The 22653-nt window shown below is 46.2% G+C and overlaps 2 protein-coding genes across 3 annotated transcripts; one reads left to right on the top strand and one right to left on the bottom strand.

Annotated features, from left to right (window-relative positions):
• Window positions 1-1967: 1967 nt before the first annotated feature.
• gps1 (G protein pathway suppressor 1) lies at window positions 1968-14665 on the top strand. 2 transcript variants are annotated; one of them, XM_030790071.1, is made up of 15 exons: window positions 1991-2023; window positions 3229-3435; window positions 3805-3897; window positions 4630-4811; window positions 4981-5145; window positions 5314-5449; window positions 5748-5825; window positions 5908-5968; window positions 6261-6346; window positions 6480-6574; window positions 8072-8177; window positions 8405-8485; window positions 8802-8939; window positions 13294-13428; window positions 14199-14665. In XM_030790071.1, the coding sequence occupies exons 1-15, from the start codon at window positions 1991-1993 to the stop codon at window positions 14271-14273; spliced, it is 1671 nt and encodes a 556-aa protein (XP_030645931.1). In that variant the 3' UTR covers window positions 14274-14665. The 2 variants fall into 2 exon arrangements, with proteins under 2 accessions (XP_030645932.1, XP_030645931.1); XM_030790072.1 differs by lacking the exon at window positions 3229-3435 and having other exon boundaries at window positions 1968-2023.
• A 1972-nt stretch (window positions 14666-16637) lies between these two features.
• dus1l (dihydrouridine synthase 1-like (S. cerevisiae)) lies at window positions 16638-21723 on the bottom strand. Its single transcript, XM_030789769.1, has 14 exons — window positions 21692-21723; window positions 20975-21220; window positions 20656-20764; window positions 20369-20419; window positions 20125-20237; window positions 19958-20040; window positions 19724-19827; window positions 19380-19527; window positions 19061-19157; window positions 18800-18888; window positions 18413-18579; window positions 18005-18042; window positions 17261-17336; window positions 16638-16780 (listed from the first exon to the last, which is right to left on the bottom strand). The coding sequence occupies exons 2-14, from the start codon at window positions 21209-21211 to the stop codon at window positions 16638-16640; spliced, it is 1455 nt and encodes a 484-aa protein (XP_030645629.1). The 5' UTR covers window positions 21212-21220; window positions 21692-21723.
• Window positions 21724-22653: the final 930 nt, after the last annotated feature.

Raw genomic sequence — 22653 nt, 5'->3', positions numbered from 1 at the left:
TATTTTGAATCCAGTATTTGCCTTAATCATTTGGAAGAATGCAGAGGTAACAGTATAGGAAATATAACCATACACATAAACGCCCACACACGTCTCCATCAGGACAACCAGAGGAGCTTAGTCAAACGGCACTGCATAGTCCTGATCCCACAGGCCTCTTTCTGTCTTAACACAAAGAGCCCCTGAGCACTGCACCCTGTTCCCCTCCTCTCTCACTACAGTACGTCTCCTCAGATATGTCCTTCAGGATAATGTCAAGGGCATTGTGGAAATGACATTGCTAACTGTTTCTCTTTTCATCTGACAAAATTCATGAATGTTTTGAAAAATGTGACTACACAAATATATATATATATATATATATATATATATATATATATACTTTTGCCTTACTGTGAGGCCAGAATCAGCCAAGAAACCCAGTAGACTAGCAATGACTGAAATTTGAAACTTTTAAAGATTTCAGCTAAATTGCGGACACATTATGATTTATTTACAGGTGTGTGACGGTGCTGTGCGTGTTCCTCTTTTCGGCATCTAAAAGAATTTTGGCAAAAAATATGAAGAATGTTTCCTAAAAATAGTCCATAACAAACCCCCCCCTCCTTTTTTTTTACTGTCATTCTGTTAGCAGGCATCTTTTCTTGTCCATGGCTTTGTTACTTTTTTGTATGAAGTAAAAGTGTGTCATACTGACGGGATCATAATGTGTGTGCAGAGATGGGTCCCTTTAATGAAGACAGTGCATTGTATACACTAGTTATGCGTACCTCTGAAATACTATTTTTTCCCCTCTGTTTTGCTGTTGCAGTAAATTATTATCTGTTTAAAATGATAAGAAAGTAAGTAAGGGGGGTAGAACATGTGCCATTGTGAATTGCTTTTTATTTGTGTTTAGCATGCCAAATCTCTGAACCTCAAAAAGACATTTCTTTACACAAAGTCCCTGTAAGACAAGCAACTGTATTATCTTTGTCTGAACTCCAGTCAGTCTCGGTGAACAGACAGAAAGAGAGAGAGAAAGAGAGAGAGAGATAGATGTCTATATTTGTGCATGTGACCGTGTGTGTGTGTATGTATGTGTGTGTATGTATGTGTGTGTGTGTGTTTTGTAATTGCAGTATCAAGCTTTATGCTTGGTGTGATCATTTCCATGCTTATCTAGCTTTAATTCTCAAAAAACCTTTAAAATGACATCTTAATTGTAGATCTCACAGCATACATTCAAACTTTCTGTTCTTTCTGTTGAAGACCCTTTTAACTGGTGCCAAAATAAACCACTAAGTGTGTGTATTATATAATTTCGATGGTTACTGATTAATAAAGGAAATTCTTTGAATGTACTCTGAGATGCACCTCTCTGTCTTTTGAACCCATATTTATTATCAAACGTGAAGTTCAAACGTCACTCTGCTTAACTCAGTCAACAGGTTTTGCGATTATAATTTCTAACGCACACCATGATTCCGCTCTTGTGCCGCAGAAAGGCATCCTACCTTGTTTACCAGACAAGGAATATCTTCCGTCAAACACAACGTCGTACGAGTGATCAGGGAAACTGAAACACGTTTAAATAGAGTGGGTTATTACATATTAAACTGATTTTGAGCAAAAGTCAAAATATTATTACACAATAATTTCGCATGACTTTTCTGGGATATACGTGATTAATTTAATTTGCACCACGTTGATGGTAGGTAGCCTAACTTTTGCCAGTTTCGTTTTTTTTTTTAAACTCGTATCTTATAAACGACACTTTATAAAAACGATTACAAGTAAAATTATAGCTTTTGAGGGACAAACTGATTCCCAGTTACACTGAGAAAGACTACGTTTTTCGTCACCGTGATTTCTGCCTCATCACCTCTGACTTGCAAATATACCCGTGAGGAAAAGCAATAACGTCAGATGCAACGAAGACGTTGACGCTTCGCACTCGCACGCCCCGGATGTGATTGTGTGCTCTGTGTCTGCAGAGAAGGAGGAGGAGATGCCTCTGCCCGTGCAGGTCTTTAACTTTCAGGTAAACTAGGGATTTAAATGGATTTCACCAAGTTTGAACCAAGGAATATGTGAATGAAACATATTCCTGTATGTTAGCAGCCTCGTTACACTTGAAATCACCGATATTTTCACAATATTAAACCGCTGTGGCATGCTAGCTTAGATGCTATGCTAGCTTCATAAGCAATGTTAGCATGGGCCTCCGATCCACACGGTAGCCGGACTTAGCATTAGCGTTAGGACACTGGCGACTTGTTTTCAAGTTTAGCGGCAGCGCGGGTTTATCTCCTGTAGCAAAGGCAAGCATCTTTGACATATATTTTTGAGCTATTGATACTTTTTAGCGGGCATGTTCAAGCAACACAGTGATTTTCTGAAAACAGCAAATGATAAGCCGTTCAAGGAAACTTTATTAGTCTTAGCAATCTTTTCATTTCACGGCTAGCCAGTTAGCTACCAACCACAAGCTTTACTCTTCTGCTTTCCGACACTTTTACCTGATTAAACGGAAACTTGTGCGTTTCCTAAATAACCACGGGGTATCGTTGTACATTTCAGTTACCTAAATCGACTTTAATATTGTCCACTTCTTAATTGAAATCAAACGCATAAGTATTCTAATGAATATTAAGTAGCTCGACGTTCGCAACTGTTGTGAAAGCTTGTCAGCAGCAGGCACTATTTTCTGTCAGGCAGTGAAGACTACAGTCAGTGCCAGTGTGCAGTAACATCTCGTTATTTCAGTCACTGAGCACAGGGATTTTGAGTACATACGCACTGAGATTAGTTTATGCCGCGTATTCCATTAGTTCATACGAATGAATTGGATTGTTTTGAGTTTTACGACTGTCCGTCTAGAGAGCAAACCTGTAGATAGTAAACATGTCACTGGAATTAAACTCCGCTGAATGACGTTTCAAAACGATGGAGTCACAGGGTTTTGAAAAAATCTATCACACTTTTTTATAGACACGCTTGGTCTTTTCTCAGAATTTAATTACAAAATCCGCTCCCTCCAAGCGCAGTGTGTTTGAGAGATTCATTTACTCTCTCGTATTTACCCTAACTCGTGTATAATGAGCATGACACAGTGCTCGTGTTCATGCTTTAAGTTTCCCTTCAATTTTTTTTTTTTTTTTTTAAATTTCAAAGTAGGTTCTGTCAGTTCACTCCAGGCAGTGTCTCTTGTGCTGTTGAACGCATGCTGTGATTTGCTTTCTCCAGGAGAGTTCAGGGTCAGGGTTGGGGGGTGCAGCAGTGCAGGTTCAGAGCAGGTTCAGGGACCATGCAGCCGCAGCCAGTTCAGCTTCACCTTCTATGACAGAGTTGTGCTGCACCCCCAGCACCAGCAGGTCTGACCTGCTCCTCCCGTTTACCTCAGGGGACTATGTGCTGAGCTCCAGCCTCTCTGCCTGCTCACTGCTCCTGGAGGTAACCACACAGAGTAGCAGACAAGGATAGGAACAACTGAAAACTAAAAGCTCGCTTGAATAATTACTGCTTTTCTCCAGGCAATAAATAATTTAGCATTCTCAGATGTGTTTACCCCACTGCTGCCAAAAAAACATTGGCTGATTGTGAAGGTGGAGATGAACTTCTTTTTTTTTCTTTATCACATTAAAATTGAAACTTTACACAGCACGTTGGCAGGTAAACATTGTGCTAGGGCTCAGCTGTCTGATTTGACGTCAATTCAAAATAGACCTGGGTTTGTAAAGACAGGGCTGATGTCAGTTCATGTCTGTGAGGTGTCACGTTGATATTTTACGAGGAATACGCTGATGTCTCTTGGTTTTGCAGGGGTCTGTAGAGCCCATGCAAATAGATGCTGATCCACAGGATGACCAGCAGAATGCGCCTGACACCAACTATGTTGTGGAGAATCCAACCCTGGTATGTATGAGAGAACCACACTCAGACACTGAAGCAGCACAGGGTTTTTAAAAGTTTATTTCTCTTTAAAATCTCTTCCTCAGGTAATCAAGACCATAGTTATTTTCAGTTTGTTGAGTAAGTAGTTGACATTTGCCTGAAATGGTTTAGTATATACACACAAAAAGACACCAAGTAAATTGCACTGTCGGTGTTTGTCTGTGCATAAATGGGAGAGAGTGATGATGGTTTTCATTGAATATTTAGAGACTTTTGTTCAGGTCTTCGTAAAGGCCCAGTGTAATGGCTGAGCCAGTCTCTCTGTGGCAGAGTCTGGAGGTCACGGCTTCTCGTCCACTCTAAAGAAAGTCAGCTGTGTCTGATTGGCCCAGGGGCTGAGCCCAGCGGCAGAAAGGCCTCTGTATTTCCCTCTCTTCTTCTTAAATATTTTGAGAGCGTAAAGCCTGGCAGGTTTCGGGTCTTAATATAATTTAACTCAGCGTGCCCATAAACAGACAAGAAAAGGGGCTTTGGTGAGCTGGTGTGCTGTTGTGACGTGCATTGGCCGCGGATGTTTGGGTAAGTTTGTGAAATGCTGTTCTCTCCCCTGTTTGCGTGTGTGTTTGTGTGTGTGTGTGTGTGTGTCTGTGTGTGTGTGTCTGTGTGTGTGTGTCTGTGTGTGTGTGTCTGTGTGTGTGTGTGTGCGTGTGTGTGCGTGTGTGTGTGTTTGTGTGTGTGCGTGTGTGTGTGTAGGATCTGGAGCAGTATGCCTCCAGCTATAGTGGCCTGATGAGAATTGAGCGGCTGCAGTTTATCGCTGAGCACTGCCCACAGCTCCGTGTGGAGGCTCTGAAAATGGCCCTGTCCTTTGTCCAAAGAACTTTTAACGTCGATGTCTACGAGGAGATCCACCGCAAACTCACCGAAGCCACAAGGTACACACAGCTCCCACAGAAAGTAATTGTTACCAGGACTGGGTTAATAATCTCTCTGCATGTGAAGATAATTGGTACTACCTCAGTCCCCTGTGTGTGTGTGTGTGTGCATATGTGTGTGTGTGTGTGTGTGTGTGTGTGTAACTCGGGTCCGGTTGCCTGTGCACAGGGAAGTCCAGGCGGTCCCAGACGCTGTCCCTGAAGGAGCTGTCGAGCCCCCTCCTCTAGACACAGCTTGGGCGGAGTCAACCAGGAAGAAGGCTCTGCTGAAACTGGAGAAGCTGGACACTGATCTAAAGAACTACAAGGGAAACTCCATCAAAGAGAGCATTAGGTAATGGACATACTTTCTGCCTGAATATCTCTGATCAGGGAGATTCTGGGTTTTCAGCTAATGGGCTCAGGTTGGCCTTCTGTAAGGCTAACTCCGTAAGGGCATTTCCCCACTGACTGCATATGAAATGACATAGTGGTCTGTGTGTGCATGTATGTGTGTATTCAGGAGGGGTCATGATGACCTGGGAGATCATTACCTGGATTGTGGTGATCTCAGCAATGCCTTGAAGTGCTACTCCCGAGCCAGAGACTACTGCACTAGCGCCAAACATGTCATTAACATGTGTCTCAATGTAATCAAGGTACTGCCTATTACACTACCAAACCCCTCATTCACACGGTGACCAACCGCTCTCTCAGGCTTCCATAAACAACCGTATGAAAATATAAAGTTAAACATCATTAACGTGTGTCTCAAGGTGATCAGGGGCCTGCCCACTACATTGCCACTGTCAAACCCCTTTCAGAACCAGTCATGTGAAAGTGTAAGGTTGAATGTCTGTCAGGACCTTTGGATTGTTATCGCTCTAACTCTGCGAGAGTGCTTTCCCGTTTTTGTGATGCAGTTCATTTTAAATATCCATGTCTTTTCCCTCACAGGTTAGCGTTTACCTCCAAAACTGGTCCCATGTACTTAGCTATGTGAGCAAGGCTGAATCCACTCCAGAGATAGCAGAGGTCAGTGTGCTCGTCTTAGAGCAGTCACACGGTTGCTTCAGCAAATCTGCTTTGACTGATTTTACCTCCGTTTTCACTGCAGCAACGAGGGGAGAGAGATAGTCAAAACCAGGCGGTTCTTACCAAACTAAAATGTGCCGCAGGTAAGTCTCTTTTTTTTTTTTTTTTTTTTTTTTTTTACTTCTCCATTATTTATTAATGAATCCTAGTATTATATAGTATCCCAGTAATATAGTATAGTATCCCAGTAAAATAACAGTTAGTGTTATGTATGTATCAGTAGACAATCCTCTGATTTGTCAGAGATGTCAGGAGGTGATTTGTGATTGGTTAATAAAGAGTGAAGCGGTTGAGTTGTGGGTGTTAGATGGGCGTTGTTTTGGGGCTGGCTGATTGTTAGCTGCGATTCTCTGACGGCGTTTCTCTTTGCTGCAGGACTGGCAGAGCTCGCCTCAAGAAAGTATAAAGCAGCTGCCAAGTGCTTCCTGCAGGCCTCTTTTGACCACTGCGACTTCCCTGAGGTGAGACTCAGTGTCCCAGTGAGGCCAGTCAGGCCACGCAGCAGAGTTAACACCGGCCGGGCGGGCGGGCCGGGGCGGGAAGGGGTAGGCGTGTCTCCCAGGGTCTAACGCAGTGTGTTATGTGTGTTGTCAGCTCCTGTCCCCCAGTAACGTAGCTGTGTATGGAGGAATGTGCGCTCTGGCCACGTTTGACAGACAGGAACTGCAGCGAAACGTCATCTCCAGCAGGTGAGCTCCTTCACGGCTCAGTCTGGGCTTAGAACCGCCCCAGAACCATCCCTGAACAGTGGACTTCATGCAAGACTTATGAGGATTCATACCAGCTGATTCCCTGTTCGCTGGCTCCTGTGAGAGATTAGAGAAAGCTTGCCGCATTCGCCAGTTTTCTCATGTTTAGAGTTTTCTCTTGGGTACGAACAAAATTTACAGTTAGGGCCTAGTGTCTCGTTTTGAAACTCTTAGTACACACTTTCATCAAATCTAATCAAGTCAAATTTTAATTTCCATTCAGGAAGCCACCTCCTCTTTATCCTCATATTTCATATTTTGACTTTCCTTTTGATTCTGCAGACATAAGGCAAACTGGGAGTTGGGTAAAAGGTCTTTGTAGGACAAAGCGTTTTTAGGTCCACACAAAGCTGTCGAATATAAGCCTGAGGGGACATTAAAAATGTAACATGGCTTAATGCAGAAAATCAACAGGCCTCCGGTTTCTCTCACATGTACCTGTTTCTTAGCACTACTCGCACACAAAAGCGGCGGAGAGACTCTGCTCTGGTGAATAGTGCTAATAAAACCTATTCAGTCGAACTGAAAGCCAACCTGAGTTTTGGCTTCATGTGTCCACCAGTGAGTAATTTGCTATTGATTAGTTGATGGTTTGATAGTTTTCGTATGTTTTATGTCATTCTTCTTTTCCCTGCCTACTGACACACACAGATCCAATTACTATTACTGTTTTAGTTACATTCTGTCTAGAGAAACTATAGTCCAAAAATGTGAGAACTGTATTCTGTATTCTGTGTTTCCATGTCAGTAAACAGTCAACTCATCAGATGCAGCTGTAGTTAGCAGATACAAACATTATTTTCTTTTCCTTAAATTACACACGTTGTCAGATTCAATCCGGCTCCTGTAATACTCTCATTAAAACAGTTATACTAACGTTGACTTTATTACAGTATTGCTAATCATAATCCATAACACCTGGCAGATTCTAATGTTGCACTGTTAGCTTCTGAGGGCATGACATCATTTGAAACCCAGCAATTGACTGACACCAACCACTGCTTAGAATTTGCCCTCTCTTTGTGTGGCAAACTTCATCTTTCACCAAAAACCAACTGTCCCACCCTTAAGCTACTGTTCCTATCGAACATACATTTACCAGTTCTCCACTTGGCTGGTTTACACACATGAAGCGTGAAGTTAAGGCACACTGTGTGGTTTTTCCTGAAGGTGTCCCAAAACAGATTTTATGTCACCCAGTGAACTACTTTTACCAGCCCCTGGTCGGCAGCGGGGTGGTGTTTATCGGGAGGCTTGGCATCGCAAGAGCTTTTGAATTTTTATTTAGCATTCTCGTATAGCAATAATCAGAATTTTCTTTATTTTACACACAAAAAAGGGTCACGTGATGATGATGCTTTGATCATGTGACTGTTCTGCCCCCTCAATGTAACCCCCCCCCCATCTTAACTTTTTTTTTTTTTTTTTCCCCCTCAGCTCCTTTAAATTATTTTTAGAGTTGGAACCCCAAGTCCGTGATATTATCTTCAAGTTTTACGAGTCAAAGTATGCGTCTTGTCTGAAAATGCTGGATGAAATGAAGGTAAGACACACAGCCCTGTGAGGAAACACACTTTTCCTCTTCATTTCACACATTCATAACTCTGATCAGTCTAAATGTCACTCATACTCACATGTCTACAGTGTACAGACTCTAACAGAGTGGAGACTTCACCAGTCAGAGTGACAGGGCAAAAGTCAGTCTCAGGTTGTTGTTCTCTGCCCCCACCCTGCCTGTAGCCTGAGGTCTTTTTCCCTCTGTGTTTGCAGGATAATCTCCTCCTAGACATGTATCTGGCCCCCCATGTAAGAACACTGTACACACAGATCAGGAACAGAGCCCTCATACAGGTGAGTGACCTCAGTGCACCTTCGCTCAAACAGCAGCCGGCCCTCACCTGTGTCATCATGGGAATGAAATCACGTGATCACACGGTGAATGTTCACATCGCTTTGCTTTGGCCCATGAGTAGGTTAGCTAATATACACAGAATGACTTAAGCTCAAACTGCCTGTTTATTAGAGTTTGTGTTCTCCTGACCTGCTCTCTGACCCGTGTTGACCTGTGTGTTTAATGGAATCACACTAGTGTGCCTGGGAGCAGGACTAACATGCCTTTGGAGTGTGTATACGGTGAGTTGACTGTGTGGTTGTGTGTCCCTGGCAGTATTTCAGCCCTTATGTGTCAGCGGATATGAACAAAATGGCCATGGCCTTTAACACCACAGTGGGCGCCCTGGAGGACGAACTGACACAGCTGATCCTGGAGGGTCTCATTAACGCACGCATTGACTCCCACAGCAAGGTACTGCCACACACTGACACTACACCGCTACTGCACTGCCACACACACCCACACTACACCGCTACTGCACTGCCACATACACACTGACACTACACCGCTACTGCACTGCCACACACACTGACACTACACCGCTACTGCACTGCCACACACACACTCACACTACACCGCTACTGCACTGCCACACACACACTCACACTACACCGCTACTGCACTGCCACACACACACTGACACTACACCGCTACTGCACTGCCACACACACTCACACTACACCGCTACTGCACCGACACTACACCGCTACTGCACTGCCACACACACTCACACTACACCGCTACTGCACTGCCACACACACTCACACTACACCGCTACTGCACTGCCACACGCACCCACACTACACCGCTACTGCACTGCCACATACACACTGACACTACACCGCTACTGCACTGCCACACACACTGACACTACACCGCTACTGCACTGCCACACACACTGACACTACACCGCTACTGCACTGCCACACACACCGACACTACACCGCTACTGCACTGCCACACACACCGACACTACACCGCTACTGCACTGCCACACACACCCACACTACACCGCTACTGCACTGCCACACACACCCACACTACACCGCTACTGCACTGCCACACACACCCACACTACACCGCTACTGCACTGCCACACACACTGACACTACACCGCTACTGCACTGCCACACACACTCACACTACACCGCTACTGCACTGCCACACACACCGACACTACACCGCTACTGCACTGCCACACACACTGACACTACACCGCTACTGCACTGCCACACACACTGACACTACACCGCTACTGCACTGCCACACACACACTGACACTACACCGCTACTGCACTGCCACACACTGACACTACACCGCTACTGCACTGCCACATACACACTCACACTACACCGCTACTGCACTGCCACACACACCCACACTACACCGCTACTGCACTGCCACACACACTCACACTACACCGCTACGGCACTGCCACACACACACTGACACTACACCGACACTACACCGCTACTGCACTGCCACACACACCGACACTACACCGCTACTGCACTGCCACACACACCGACACTACACCGCTACTGCACTGCCACACACACTGACACTACACCGCTACTGCACTGCCACACACACTGACACTACACCGCTACTGCACTGCCACACACACTGACACTACACCGCTACTGCACTGCCACACACACACTGACACTACACCGCTACTGCACTGCCACACACTGACACTACACCGCTACTGCACTGACACATACACACTCACACTACACCGCTACTGCACTGCCACACACACCCACACTACACCGCTACTGCACTGCCACACACACTCACACTACACCGCTACTGCACTGCCACACACACACTGACACTACACCGCTACTGCACTGCCACACACACACTGACACTACACCGACACTACACCGCTACTGCACTGCCACACACACCGACACTACACCGCTACTGCACTGCCACACACACACTGACACTACACCGCTACTGCACTGCCACACACACACTGACACTACACCGACACTACACCGCTACTGCACTGCCACACACACACTGACACTACACCGACACTACACCGCTACTGCACTGCCACACACACACTGACACTACACCGCTACTGCACTGCCACACACACACTGACACTACACCGACACTACACCGCTACTGCACTGCCACACACACCGACACTACACCGCTACTGCACTGCCACACACACCGACACTACACCGCTACTGCACTGCCACACACACCGACACTACACCGCTACTGCACTGCCACACACACACTGACACTACACCGCTACTGCACTGCCACATACACACTGACACTACACCGCTACTGCACTGCCACACACACACTGACACTACACCGCTACTGCACTGCCACACACTGACACTACACCGCTACTGCACTGCCACACACTGACACTACACCGCTACTGCACTGCCACACACACACTGACACTACACCGACACTACACCGCTACTGCACTGCCACACACACCGACACTACACCGCTACTGCACTGCCACACACACCGACACTACACCGCTACTGCACTGCCACACACACTGACACTACACCGCTACTGCACTGCCACACACACTGACACTACACCGCTACTGCACTGCCACACACACCCACACTACACCGCTACTGCACTGCCACACACTGACACTACACCGCTACTGCACTGCCACACACACCCACACTACACCGCTACTGCACTGCCACACACACCCACACTACACCGCTACTGCACTGCCACACACACTGACACTACACCGCTACTACACTGCCACACACACACTGACACTACACCGCTACTGCACTGCCACACACACTCACACTACACCGCTACTGCACTGCCACACACACCGACACTACACCGCTACTGCACTGCCACACACACCGACACTACACCGCTACTGCACTGCCACACACACTGACACTACACCGCTACTGCACTGCCACACACACACTGACACTACACCGCTACTGCACTGACACATACACACTCACACTACACCGCTACTGCACTGCCACACACACCCACACTACACCGCTACTGCACTGCCACACACACCCACACTACACCGCTACTGCACTGCCACACACACACTGACACTACACCGCTACTGCACTGCCACACACACACTGACACTACACCGACACTACACCGCTACTGCACTGCCACACACACCGACACTACACCGCTACTGCACTGCCACACACACCGACACTACACCGCTACTGCACTGCCACACACACTGACACTACACCGCTACTGCACTGCCACACACACACTGACACTACACCGCTACTGCACTGCCACACACACACTGACACTACACCGCTACTGCACTGCCACACACACACAGACACTACACCGCTACTGCACTGCCACACACACACAGACACTACACCGCTACTGCACTGCCACACACACCGACACTACACCGCTACTGCACTGCCACACACACACTGACACTACACCGCTACTGCACTGCCACACACACTGACACTATACCGCTACTGCACTGCCACACACACCGACACTACACCGCTACTGCACTGCCACACACACACTGACACTACACCGCTACTGCACTGCCACACACACTGACACTACACCGCTACTGCACTGCCACACACACCGACACTACACCGCTACTGCACTGCCACACACACACTGACACTACACCGCTACTGCACTGCCACACACACCCTCACACTACACCGCTACTGCACTGCCACACACACCCTCACACTACACCGCTACTGCACTGCCACACACACCGACACTACACCGCTACTGCACTGCCACACACACACTCACACTACACCGCTACTGCACTGCCACACACACCGACACTACACGCTATTGCACTGCCACACACACTCACACTACACCGCTACTGCACTGCCACACACACTGACACTACACCGCTACTGCACTGCCACACACACTGACACTACACCGCTATTGCACTGCCACACACACTCACACTACACCGCTACTGCACTGCCACACACACCCACACTACACCGCTACTGCACTGCCACACACACTCACACTACACCGCTACTGCACTGCCACACACACACCGACACTACACCGCTACTGCACTGCCACACACACCGACACTACACGCTATTGCACTGCCACACACACTCACACTACACCGCTACTGCACTGCCACACACACTGACACTACACCGCTACTGCACTGCCACACACACTGACACTACACCGCTATTGCACTGCCACACACACTCACACTACACCGCTACTGCACTGCCACACACACCCACACTACACCGCTACTGCACTGCCACACACACTCACACTACACTGCTACTGCACTGCCACACACACTGACACTACACCGCTACTGCACTGCCACACACACTGACACTACACCGCTATTGCACTGCCACACACACTGACACTACACCGCTATTGCACTGCCACACACACTGACACTACACCGACACTACACCGCTACTGCACTGCCACACACACCGACACTACACCGCTACTGCACTGCCACACACACTGACACTACACCGCTACTGCACTGCCACACACACACTGCCACTACACCGCTACTGCACTGACACACACACTGACTTCCATCCTGATGTTGTGTATGATGGTGCAGGTGACTGTAGGCTGAGTGTAGACTCTGTATGCCAGATTCATGGCCCTGACTGGGGGTTCTGTGTGTGTAGACTCTGTATGCCAGATTCATGGCCCTGACTGGGGGTTCTGTGTGTGTAGATTCTGTATGCCAGAGACGTGGATCAGAGAAGCACAACATTTGAGAAGTCTCTACAGATGGGGAAAGAGTTTCAGAGAAGAGCAAAAGCCATGATCCTGCGGGCGGCTGTGCTTCGTAACCAGATACACGTCAAGGTAACAGGCTCTCCAGGGTAACGTGTCCCTCACTCTGCTCCACTCTGTCACCACCAACCCATTCCCCTATCCCTGACTCTCTCCCTCTCTCTCTTCTCACTTCTCCATCTGAACCCCTGAGCCCTTTGACCTCCACTGCTGGACCAATCAGAAGCATGTGCTGCATGTCCTGTTTTATTACACTTGTAGTTGTGTGTCTGCTCTACAGTCTGGTCTCCCTGGGCAGTGTTACAGCCACACACAGTGTGTCTAAACAGCAGTGTGGCTGACAGTGGGCTCTGTTAGTTCATTTACTTCTTGTATTTATGACCAAGACTGTGTTTTTATAGAATATGTCTTAACCATATCTGCAGCTTTCATTTCACCTCAGACCCATCCCTGCCATATTCTGCATGACAGTAAATATATGTGTGTGTGTGTGTGCGCGCGTGCACGCACGCACCATGTATTGCTATCTTTCTGGGGACGGGTAAGGTAGGGTAATCTGGAAAAAGTGCCTGGTGGGAACCCAAATGCTGGAGAACCACGGTTTTCTAAACTATATTGCTGCTACTGATAAAACAAAAAGTGTCAGCACTTCTTTGGTTAAGGTTAGGGATAGGTTAGTAATCTTTAGTTACAGACTAAAAGGAGTCAATGGGAAGTCCCCACTAGGATGTGAGTACAGGCGTGTGTGTATGTGGGTGTGTGTGTGAGAGAGTGTGTGTGTGTGTGTCAACCTCTCAGTTTACATCATGCTTCTCACGGTGTCGCTCTCCTCACCCCCCCAGTCCCCTCCCAGAGAAGGCAGCCAAGGGGAGCTCACACCCGCCAACAGCCAAACACGAATGAGCACCAACATGTGAAGGGCCGGCTGGACGGACGGCTCTGTGTTTAGGACAGGTTCACGGGGGCCCCGGCAGCAGCATCTTAGTCCTCGATTAGAAAATCAATTCTGTTTCCCTGCTGAAGAAAGAAAATCACAATCTAAAGACTTTATTTAAGTTGGGGAAAAGATATCTGTTGTCTACATTACAGACAAGCACACCCTGTTGCTCAAAAAGAAACAAAAGTAAAACAAAAAAAAGGAGAAAAAAGAAAAAGAGAAAAAAAAAGAATTTGCGGCACTTAAGCTGTACTGGCCTGTTGTTCTTTGTAAAAGATGCACTTTCCTCCGTATCTTGTGACAAACCTTGATTACACATCGAAAAACCTCATCACAGAACATGCTTTTCAAATAAATATACATTCAAAAAGACGTTCTCATACCTAAATGCTCCTTTTTGTCTTCCACTCGGGACTCAGCAGCACCATCTCGTTTTCATTTACATTGAATCACAAGTCATAATCTGGAGGTGGAGGAGTCAGGGATTTTTTTTTAATCTGTCGCGGGTTTGTTCAGTCAGTGGCTTTGAATATTTTTTTTTGTTCGGGTAGTTGGTCTGACAGTGTTTCTGAGAAGGATTCATTTGTGTGACTGAGCTGATTCTGTACATGAGACCAACAGGACGACAATCATTGCATTTTCTGCTCCAGTGTGTGGACACAGGAGACGATGTTTGTGCAGTAGTACAGGCTGAGTGTGTGTGTGTGTGATGCTGTGTCTCTATGATCAGGAGCCCTAAGCAGACTCCCATCTGCCTGGGTTTGACTGGCCCTGATAGTGACCATACCATGACACACCTGTCTTTTTCTGCTACGTGGGCAAATGACATTCAATGAATGACGAGGCTTAAATGTTGTTTTTAAAACATTTATTTTTTTTATTAAACAAAAAGTTCATATTTAAAACCTGTACAAGCAAACAATCCCAAAAACAAGACAGAAAAAAAAAAGTTGCATGTGTACCTCTGATGACTGTTCCTGAACCTTCTGTACTCACTGTCTCTCAAGTCAAAAGGAAATGACTCAAATATTACAGGTGCAAACAGGAAACAGTCCTGCACTCATCTCACCCAAACACACGCTCTATGTCTATGAGACCTGGTCATCCCTGCCCCTCTCTGTGGAACAGCAGTCTGTGAGCTAGAGCGCCCGCTTACTCGGACGTTCAGAGGAGCTGGTGTTACCACGACAACCTAAAGGCACTGAGAGCATGTTGCGTGTCCCGTTACTGCAGAGACAAAGCCACCGCTGACACATTCCGTGTTGCAAAGTACACTTTACGTAGAGTGACGACAAAGTAACCTTAGAGTTCCTACAGAGAGCCGACACGGGCGCTGGGATACTGGGGTTTGTGGATGACAAACTAAGTGACCTACCAGGCATGAGAAATGACAGATGGGTGTTCTGCCCAAACAGAAACAGGTTCTCACAGATCAGTTTGTCCTTGTCTACATTAACTGTGTATAACCTCAAACACACGAAAGGAAAAAAGTAAGACATTATAAGAACATTAAAACGCCTTATTTTAAAAGTATTAAAACCAACAGCCATCTCCCAAGAGAATTCGCTTCCCATATGCATTAAAACCAACTGTAGAAGGAATAAAATGTCTTTGATATGTCTAAAACTTTTTTTTTTCCATTTAAAAAGCAGCTTCATTAAGATTGGAGTCAGATGAATTGCTCAGAAATCGCTGACTTTGGTAAAAATGCAGGAGCTGTGTGAAGGCCCAGACTTCTTATCTGCTCGAGGGTCGATTTAGAAAAATAAATAAATAAACAATTGCTTTGGGAAAACAAAAGGTTTCAGCAGAACTGAAGAAACACATGTGCTTAAGACCATGCCCCACCCCCCCCAACGACATCATCCATACGGAGTATCAGTCACAGACTAATCTCTCTGCGAGAAACACACCCCCCCCACACACACACACACACTCATCCTCAGAGATCCTCGATTAGCTCACAGATACTCCTGTAGCTCCACTTACACCGGGGTGAGTTTAGCAGCATTGGAAGACTGTGTGTGGGTGTGTGACAGTCCATGATGGGAGTTGAGGTTAATTCAACTCGCCCTGTAAACAGGAACTCTCCAATTGAAATAATTTAATGTGTTCTGCTGTGTATCATGGACATTCAGCTCTAATGACATACGTGTGATTTAATTACATCATCCAGGGACAGTGAGTATTTCTGCTGGTGGAAAATCCACCGTGCATGCCAGGCCCCAGCCCCTCGACTTGAATAGATTTGCCTGCTATTTTAAAACATCATCCTGTCTGTAAAGTGAGTGAAACTGGGCTTTGACACAGACCCCAACCCCAGCCTCTTAAGGTCACGACCCCATCATACTGGGGCTTCGTTTACGGGCCGGTCGCCCGTGCCAACCGTGGACTCGGTCTGAAGGCTGGATGTCCCGTTCAACAGTCCGTTTCCTGGTTCTGCCGTCCCCTGTTTCTGGGCCTTAGTTCTGAATCTTAACCCATGACCTGGAAGGCAGAGAGAGGACATGGTTAGTAAAAGGACTGATGTCGTCTGAGTACTCAGCCATGGCAACTCAATAAAGAAACAGGAATATGTTCAAACTAGGTTGTGATCGTCTAAGTCAGCGTTTCTGAAAAATGAAGAACGGCATGACACATATTCAAGCCTTCCACTGTGATTCTTTATTCACTGGCCAACCAGTGACGATCCTGCCTGTCTCTTTAACATCGGGAGTGTAACAGAGACAGGGTAGTGAAATCACCAACGGTGTCTGTCCAACTCTCTCTCTTCATTAGACCACTGACTACTGCTGCTCTCAAACCAAAGGGCCTGTATTCTGGACAGACAGGAAGCCCCACTGCAGAGTAACAGTGATTTTCACTGGAGAACAACTATTACAATGAAATGTAATGTCCATGGCAAAACTTGATGTGTGTCTAAAAGAGGCCTGTGCGTCTCCCTGCTGTCGTTAAGGAGACACGAACCTGGACAGTCGGCCACTTCCCTCCAGGCTTTTTTCTTACAGCAGGCGCGGCACAGGTGGAAGACACACTTATTGCCCTGTTCACACACACACAGGCACACTCACTTTAGCATTTAGAGATGAATTAAAACACCAAACTCAACTCTGCTCTTCGGCCAGTCGGTTACCGCATGTCTCACATATTTAATGGTCCCTGTCAGTTACTGCATGTCTCTCATATTAATCATCCCTGTCAGTTACTGCATGTCTCACATATTAATCATCCCTGTCAGTTACCGCATGTCTCTCATATTAATGGTCCCTGTCAGTTACTGCATGTCTCTCATATTAATGGTCCCTGTCAGTTACTGCATGTCTCAAATATTAATGGTCCCTGTCAGTTACTGCATGTCTCTCATATTAATGGTCCCTGTCATTTACTGCATGTCTCACATATTAATGGTCCCTGTCAGTTACTGCATGTCTCACATATTAATGGTCCCTGTCAGTTACTGCATGTCTCACATATTAATGGTCCCTGTCAGTTACTGCATGTCTCACATATTAATGGTCCCTGTCAGTTACTGCATGTCTCACATATTAATCGTTGTCTGGCTGTAAAATCTTGATTGACAGCTCTAAACATGTCTATAAAACAAGGTTAAATCATTCTGGATCCTAATCCACGCCATGTTTTTACTCTTCTTATGAATGACTGTAGATTAGTGAGTGCTACACAGAGACTGTCATCCATTGCTTCACTCACTTTGGGGTTTCCACACTGCTCACACTTGATGTACTTTGCTGCAGGATGGGAGAGAAAACAGAAGATTCTTTTTAACATTATCATTGCAGTCGACGTTTGACTCAGTGTGCATACATAACTCTACACTCTTATTTCCCGTGCATTATATGTCAGTTACTGCTGAGTGTGTTTTCCAGCCCACGTGGAGAGAGTGATCGGTGAGAGGTCCAGTTTATTTGAAAACTGATTAAATCATCACTTTAAAATGCTGCTTAACCTTTTACCTGAATGGAAATCTCTAACAGAAATAAAGTCCCTGCTGGACCACTGAGGTGGTAATGAGTGGCGGACTAAGCGCTCTAAGCGTAACATCGACAGAAAGCGTTTCAGGAATAACAAGCCTTTACTGAAGACATGTCATCTGCTTACGTTTCTGGTCAGGACTGAAGTTCTTGTAGGGGTTACGGGCTTTCTTCTTCTGCTTGTTTTTGGACAGTGACTCAGTGGATCCATCACTGTCCTCCAGTGCTCTCTTCTGACTCGCTGCCTTCACCTCTGTGCTCTTCTGCCCGTTCTCACTCCCAGGTTCCTTAGGCCTGGCCCACCCACAAGACAAAGACAAATCAGTCATGTATCATTTGGCTTCATTGTGTTTCAGTCACGGGCGCCGTCAGACGACCGCCGCTCTCCACAGACCTCGTAATGACCGGATAAGTTTTAAAAACGTAGCTAGAAACATATATTAATCGTCCAGCTGTTTTTGTGGTGTTGTTTTTTTTTTCAGATTTCAGTAAAAGCAGGAGAGCACGTGCTTACGGAGGTCTGACATATGGCTGGCATATCCAGTGGGGAGACGGCAGTCCTGCCGAACAGTTCGCCTCCTTCTCCCCTTTGGCCATCTCCTCCTGCCGGAGCAGAGAACAGTCATTAGACCGCTGGGAACCTGAGGGGTGCAGCTAACACAGAGACAGCACAGAGATGGGAACCTGAGGGGTGGAGCTGACTCAGAGACAGCACAGAGATGGGAACCTGAGGGGTGCAGCTGACACAGAGACAGCACGGAGACTATTTACGCACCTGGCAGCGGTGTTTCAGCTGTCTGTTAACCTCTGCTATCCCATCCACCGTCTTGACTTTGGCCAACTCTTCCCTCAGGTCCTGATGGATCTGCAACCTGTTATTAGACATACCATCATACGTTTGCTTTCTCACAGAAGCCCAATAACTGAACACTCACATCCAACACCGAACACATGTACTCACATGTACTGACAATTCAAGGTGATCTTTCAAACTGAGTAATTATAAGTGATCTTTCAAACGAGAGTAATTAAATTATCGACAGCGCCCTTTCCGGTGTGTCATGAGCCTGAAAAAGCAGATGACAGGGACGTACGTGTGGTGCCAGAGTTTGAAAAGATGAGCGCGGACGTAGGACAGCGTGCAGGGCGGGTGCTTCTGGACCACCTCCAGGTATTCCTCTGCCATCTCCCACACTGGTGGGCTCCGCCCCTCAAACAGGGCAGGGTTGTGAAGGTTCCCTTCTGTGGACATGGGCCAAGTACCACAAACACGTCACGCGTCAAAGCACACCTGTCACGGTATTACAGTCATTCTCTGTGTCCGTACTGGACTAGGTCATGTCTTAGCACAACATGCCCATGCATGTGGGGATTAAAAACCTCGCGGTGTTAGTTTGAAAATGATGTGTTGCCGGTGTGTGTGAGCTACAAGCCTGACCTGCACTCATAACCCCCTGAACTCCAGTCTCCTCCATACAGCGATGCACGTCACTGAGGTGCTGGATGTTCCCGTTGGCAAAGACTGGAATCCCTACAGCCTCCCTACAGAGCAAAAGAACATCATAAACAACAAAACAAACCCATAACAAACCCATGACCGGTTTGAAGAGTTGATTAAAAAAACCCAAAAAAAAACCAAAAAAAAAACCAGAAGTCAGTCTCTGATCATTACCGTACAGCCTTTATGTGTTCCCAGCTGGCAATGCCGGTCAGTGCCCCCTTCTGGTCTTTTGTGCGCCCGTGGACTGTGAGAAGCTGGGGAGACACAAAAGGAGAGGAGTTCTACTGAAAACCGTCCGGACCGGTACAGCGACACACCCTGACTTATGCTATCAGTACCTGGCAGCCCGCCTTCTCCAGCATCTTGGCATATTCTACTGTCTTCTCAATCTCTGGGAAGACCCGGATTTTGCAAGTGATGGGAACTGCCAGTTTCTCATTGGCCAGTTTAACTGCACAGGACAAAACGACACGAATATTTTTAAACAATCCAAATGCAGTTCAGATGCATCCACTTTACGGTGTTTGTTAAGTCACAAGGCATCTCTCAGATTACACAGACAGACAGGGAATGCTCACGTACTCATTTTCTGCAGAAGCTCCCACTCATCCTGCAGAAACACGCCATAGTGTCCTTTAAAAACAAAAAACATTATTCACGAGGATAACTCTAAGTCTCACTTACAGGTGTAATCATGTGAATGACCAACAGTCATATCAGTGCATGACCTGGGGTAAAACGAAACTGCAACTTATTTTTAATATATATTTGATATCAATGTTTTGCTGTAGTAGGTTATGGATGATGAGAGGCAAACTGAGAGAATGCATAGCTCGTTGAGTTCTGGGTCGCGTGAAAAGCTGTAATACCTCGTTTAGCGATCATCTGAGGGCAGCCCAGATTCAAATCAATAGCATCGCAGTAATCCTGCGCCAGCAAGGCCGCCTGAACGAACACCTCCGGGTCATTGGCACAGAACTGGAAAAACCGTTACAAACAAGAACACATGAGGTGATTATACGTAATTTTAACTAACAACTCAAAACTCTACTCAAGGAAACAACAAAAAACGTTCCAAGCCGAGTCGATAGGAAGTTGTTAACTGTACTTCAAGGTTTTACATGACAAGAGAAATATTTGATCACAGTCACAGAAAAAACACAGGATGTGTGTTGCCTGATGCCTGACCTGTGTGATAAGCGGTCTGTCCTCGGCGCATACTTCATTGAAGAGGTTTTCCCGGCGGTAGTTGGCATCTCTCACAAAAACCTGCGCGTGCAGCATAGGTGTATAGCAAAGCTCAGCCCCGTGCCGCCGGCTGAGCAACCTCCACGCGAGCTCGCTCTGATCCACCATCGGGGCAACGACGTATCGGGCGCCTTTCAGAGTCGTCTTCCAAAAGTCAAATCCTTTGAGCTTCGCCATGACAGCAACCTGAGGAAACGACGTTACGAATGACCCGGTCATACAGAGCAGCTTCAGTCAAATTCAGTTAGATACAGAAGGCATGGTGTCCTGACACTTTAATGAACCGGTTAGTTATAATAAACAGAGGAATGATAAACAGAGGAACAGGAGACTTAGCTTTCTATGACTCACGGACAAGCATTGGTGGAAGTGAAGAGTTTAGTTCCAGCAGCAATCTAAGATGTCATGCACTACTTTACATATTAAATTCTTTAAGCATACACTGCACTTTCAACAGTAGATGTGGCTAGCTATCGAGCTAACTGTCGCGTGGTTTAGTGTTATATCAGGGGTCTCAAGTAACTAAATGAGACACGATCCCCTGAACATAACCCTTCTTTTCTTGACACTGAACTTCGCCTAACGACCAATACATTGCAAAGAGGTTGGAGCTTTCTTATGTGATTTTTTGCATGTTTTTGCGAAGAGCTTACTCACAGTTGATTCAAATACAGCGCATAGGAGTTCTGTTGCTGTCGCTCGCGAGTAACTCTTTGTGTAACATTATGATACATCCCCCTGGAAACAAGGGATATCAAAAGAAGATTCCATGAGATGTATGATAAATAATTAATGGTTGCAGGAAGGCACAAATTAACATATCTGGCACAAATATGATTCAGAGGTCTGTCTTATGTATGATTTTGGATTCCATGACTTTTTTCCCCCCTCCAAATTCTTTGTACACGCTTTTAGCTGATCACCACAGAGATATTTAAACTTTTTATTTAATTATTAAAGGGTACAGTCCAATTCTGAGTAATTTAATGATTTTATCACTAATATTAGTCGAAATGTATCCAAAATACTTCATAAATAGGCTACACTATAATTTTAAGGCTAGAATTTTTAATACCCGTTTCTGTACATGGCCACTAGGTGTCGATAGCCGTTTGTTAGATCTACTCGATTGCGATGCAATTATGGAGGCATAAGCAAAATGTCTTATTAAATGTTTTTAGAGGTCTTTGAATTTTCTCACAAAAGTTGTTCTAAAAGAATTATATCTTTGTTATGTACCCTGATCATATACAGAGCTTCAGAGATCGAACTCCTATCTTGAGATTTAAAATAACTTGTAGTAGTAGATGTTTTGAATGCCAGTTACTTATATGCTTAAAACTATTTGAATATTTCTTTGGCAGCCAAATACATCACATAAAGTTTTCCGCGTGATTTCTCAACTCGTATCATGGGACAGGTACAGCGCTGATAACTGACCTCTTACCCGCTTTGCGTCGCCAGCCCTGCCCAAACTGAAAGCCAAACTGAGACTAGGCCCGGTGTTCATAGCCTTCCCAATACAACCAATTAGCCGTTAAAGATGGGACATGACCGACAAGCAGGCAGGTACGCATTCAGCATTGTGTGTGTGAGAGAGAGAAACAATGGAACCACCA

This window comes from Chanos chanos, chromosome 13, assembly GCF_902362185.1.
Source record: "Chanos chanos chromosome 13, fChaCha1.1, whole genome shotgun sequence".
Classification (NCBI taxonomy): domain Eukaryota; kingdom Metazoa; phylum Chordata; class Actinopteri; order Gonorynchiformes; family Chanidae; genus Chanos; species Chanos chanos.
The sequence above is the reverse complement of the archived record's forward strand: the minus strand, read 5'-3'. Positions and strand labels throughout refer to the sequence as shown.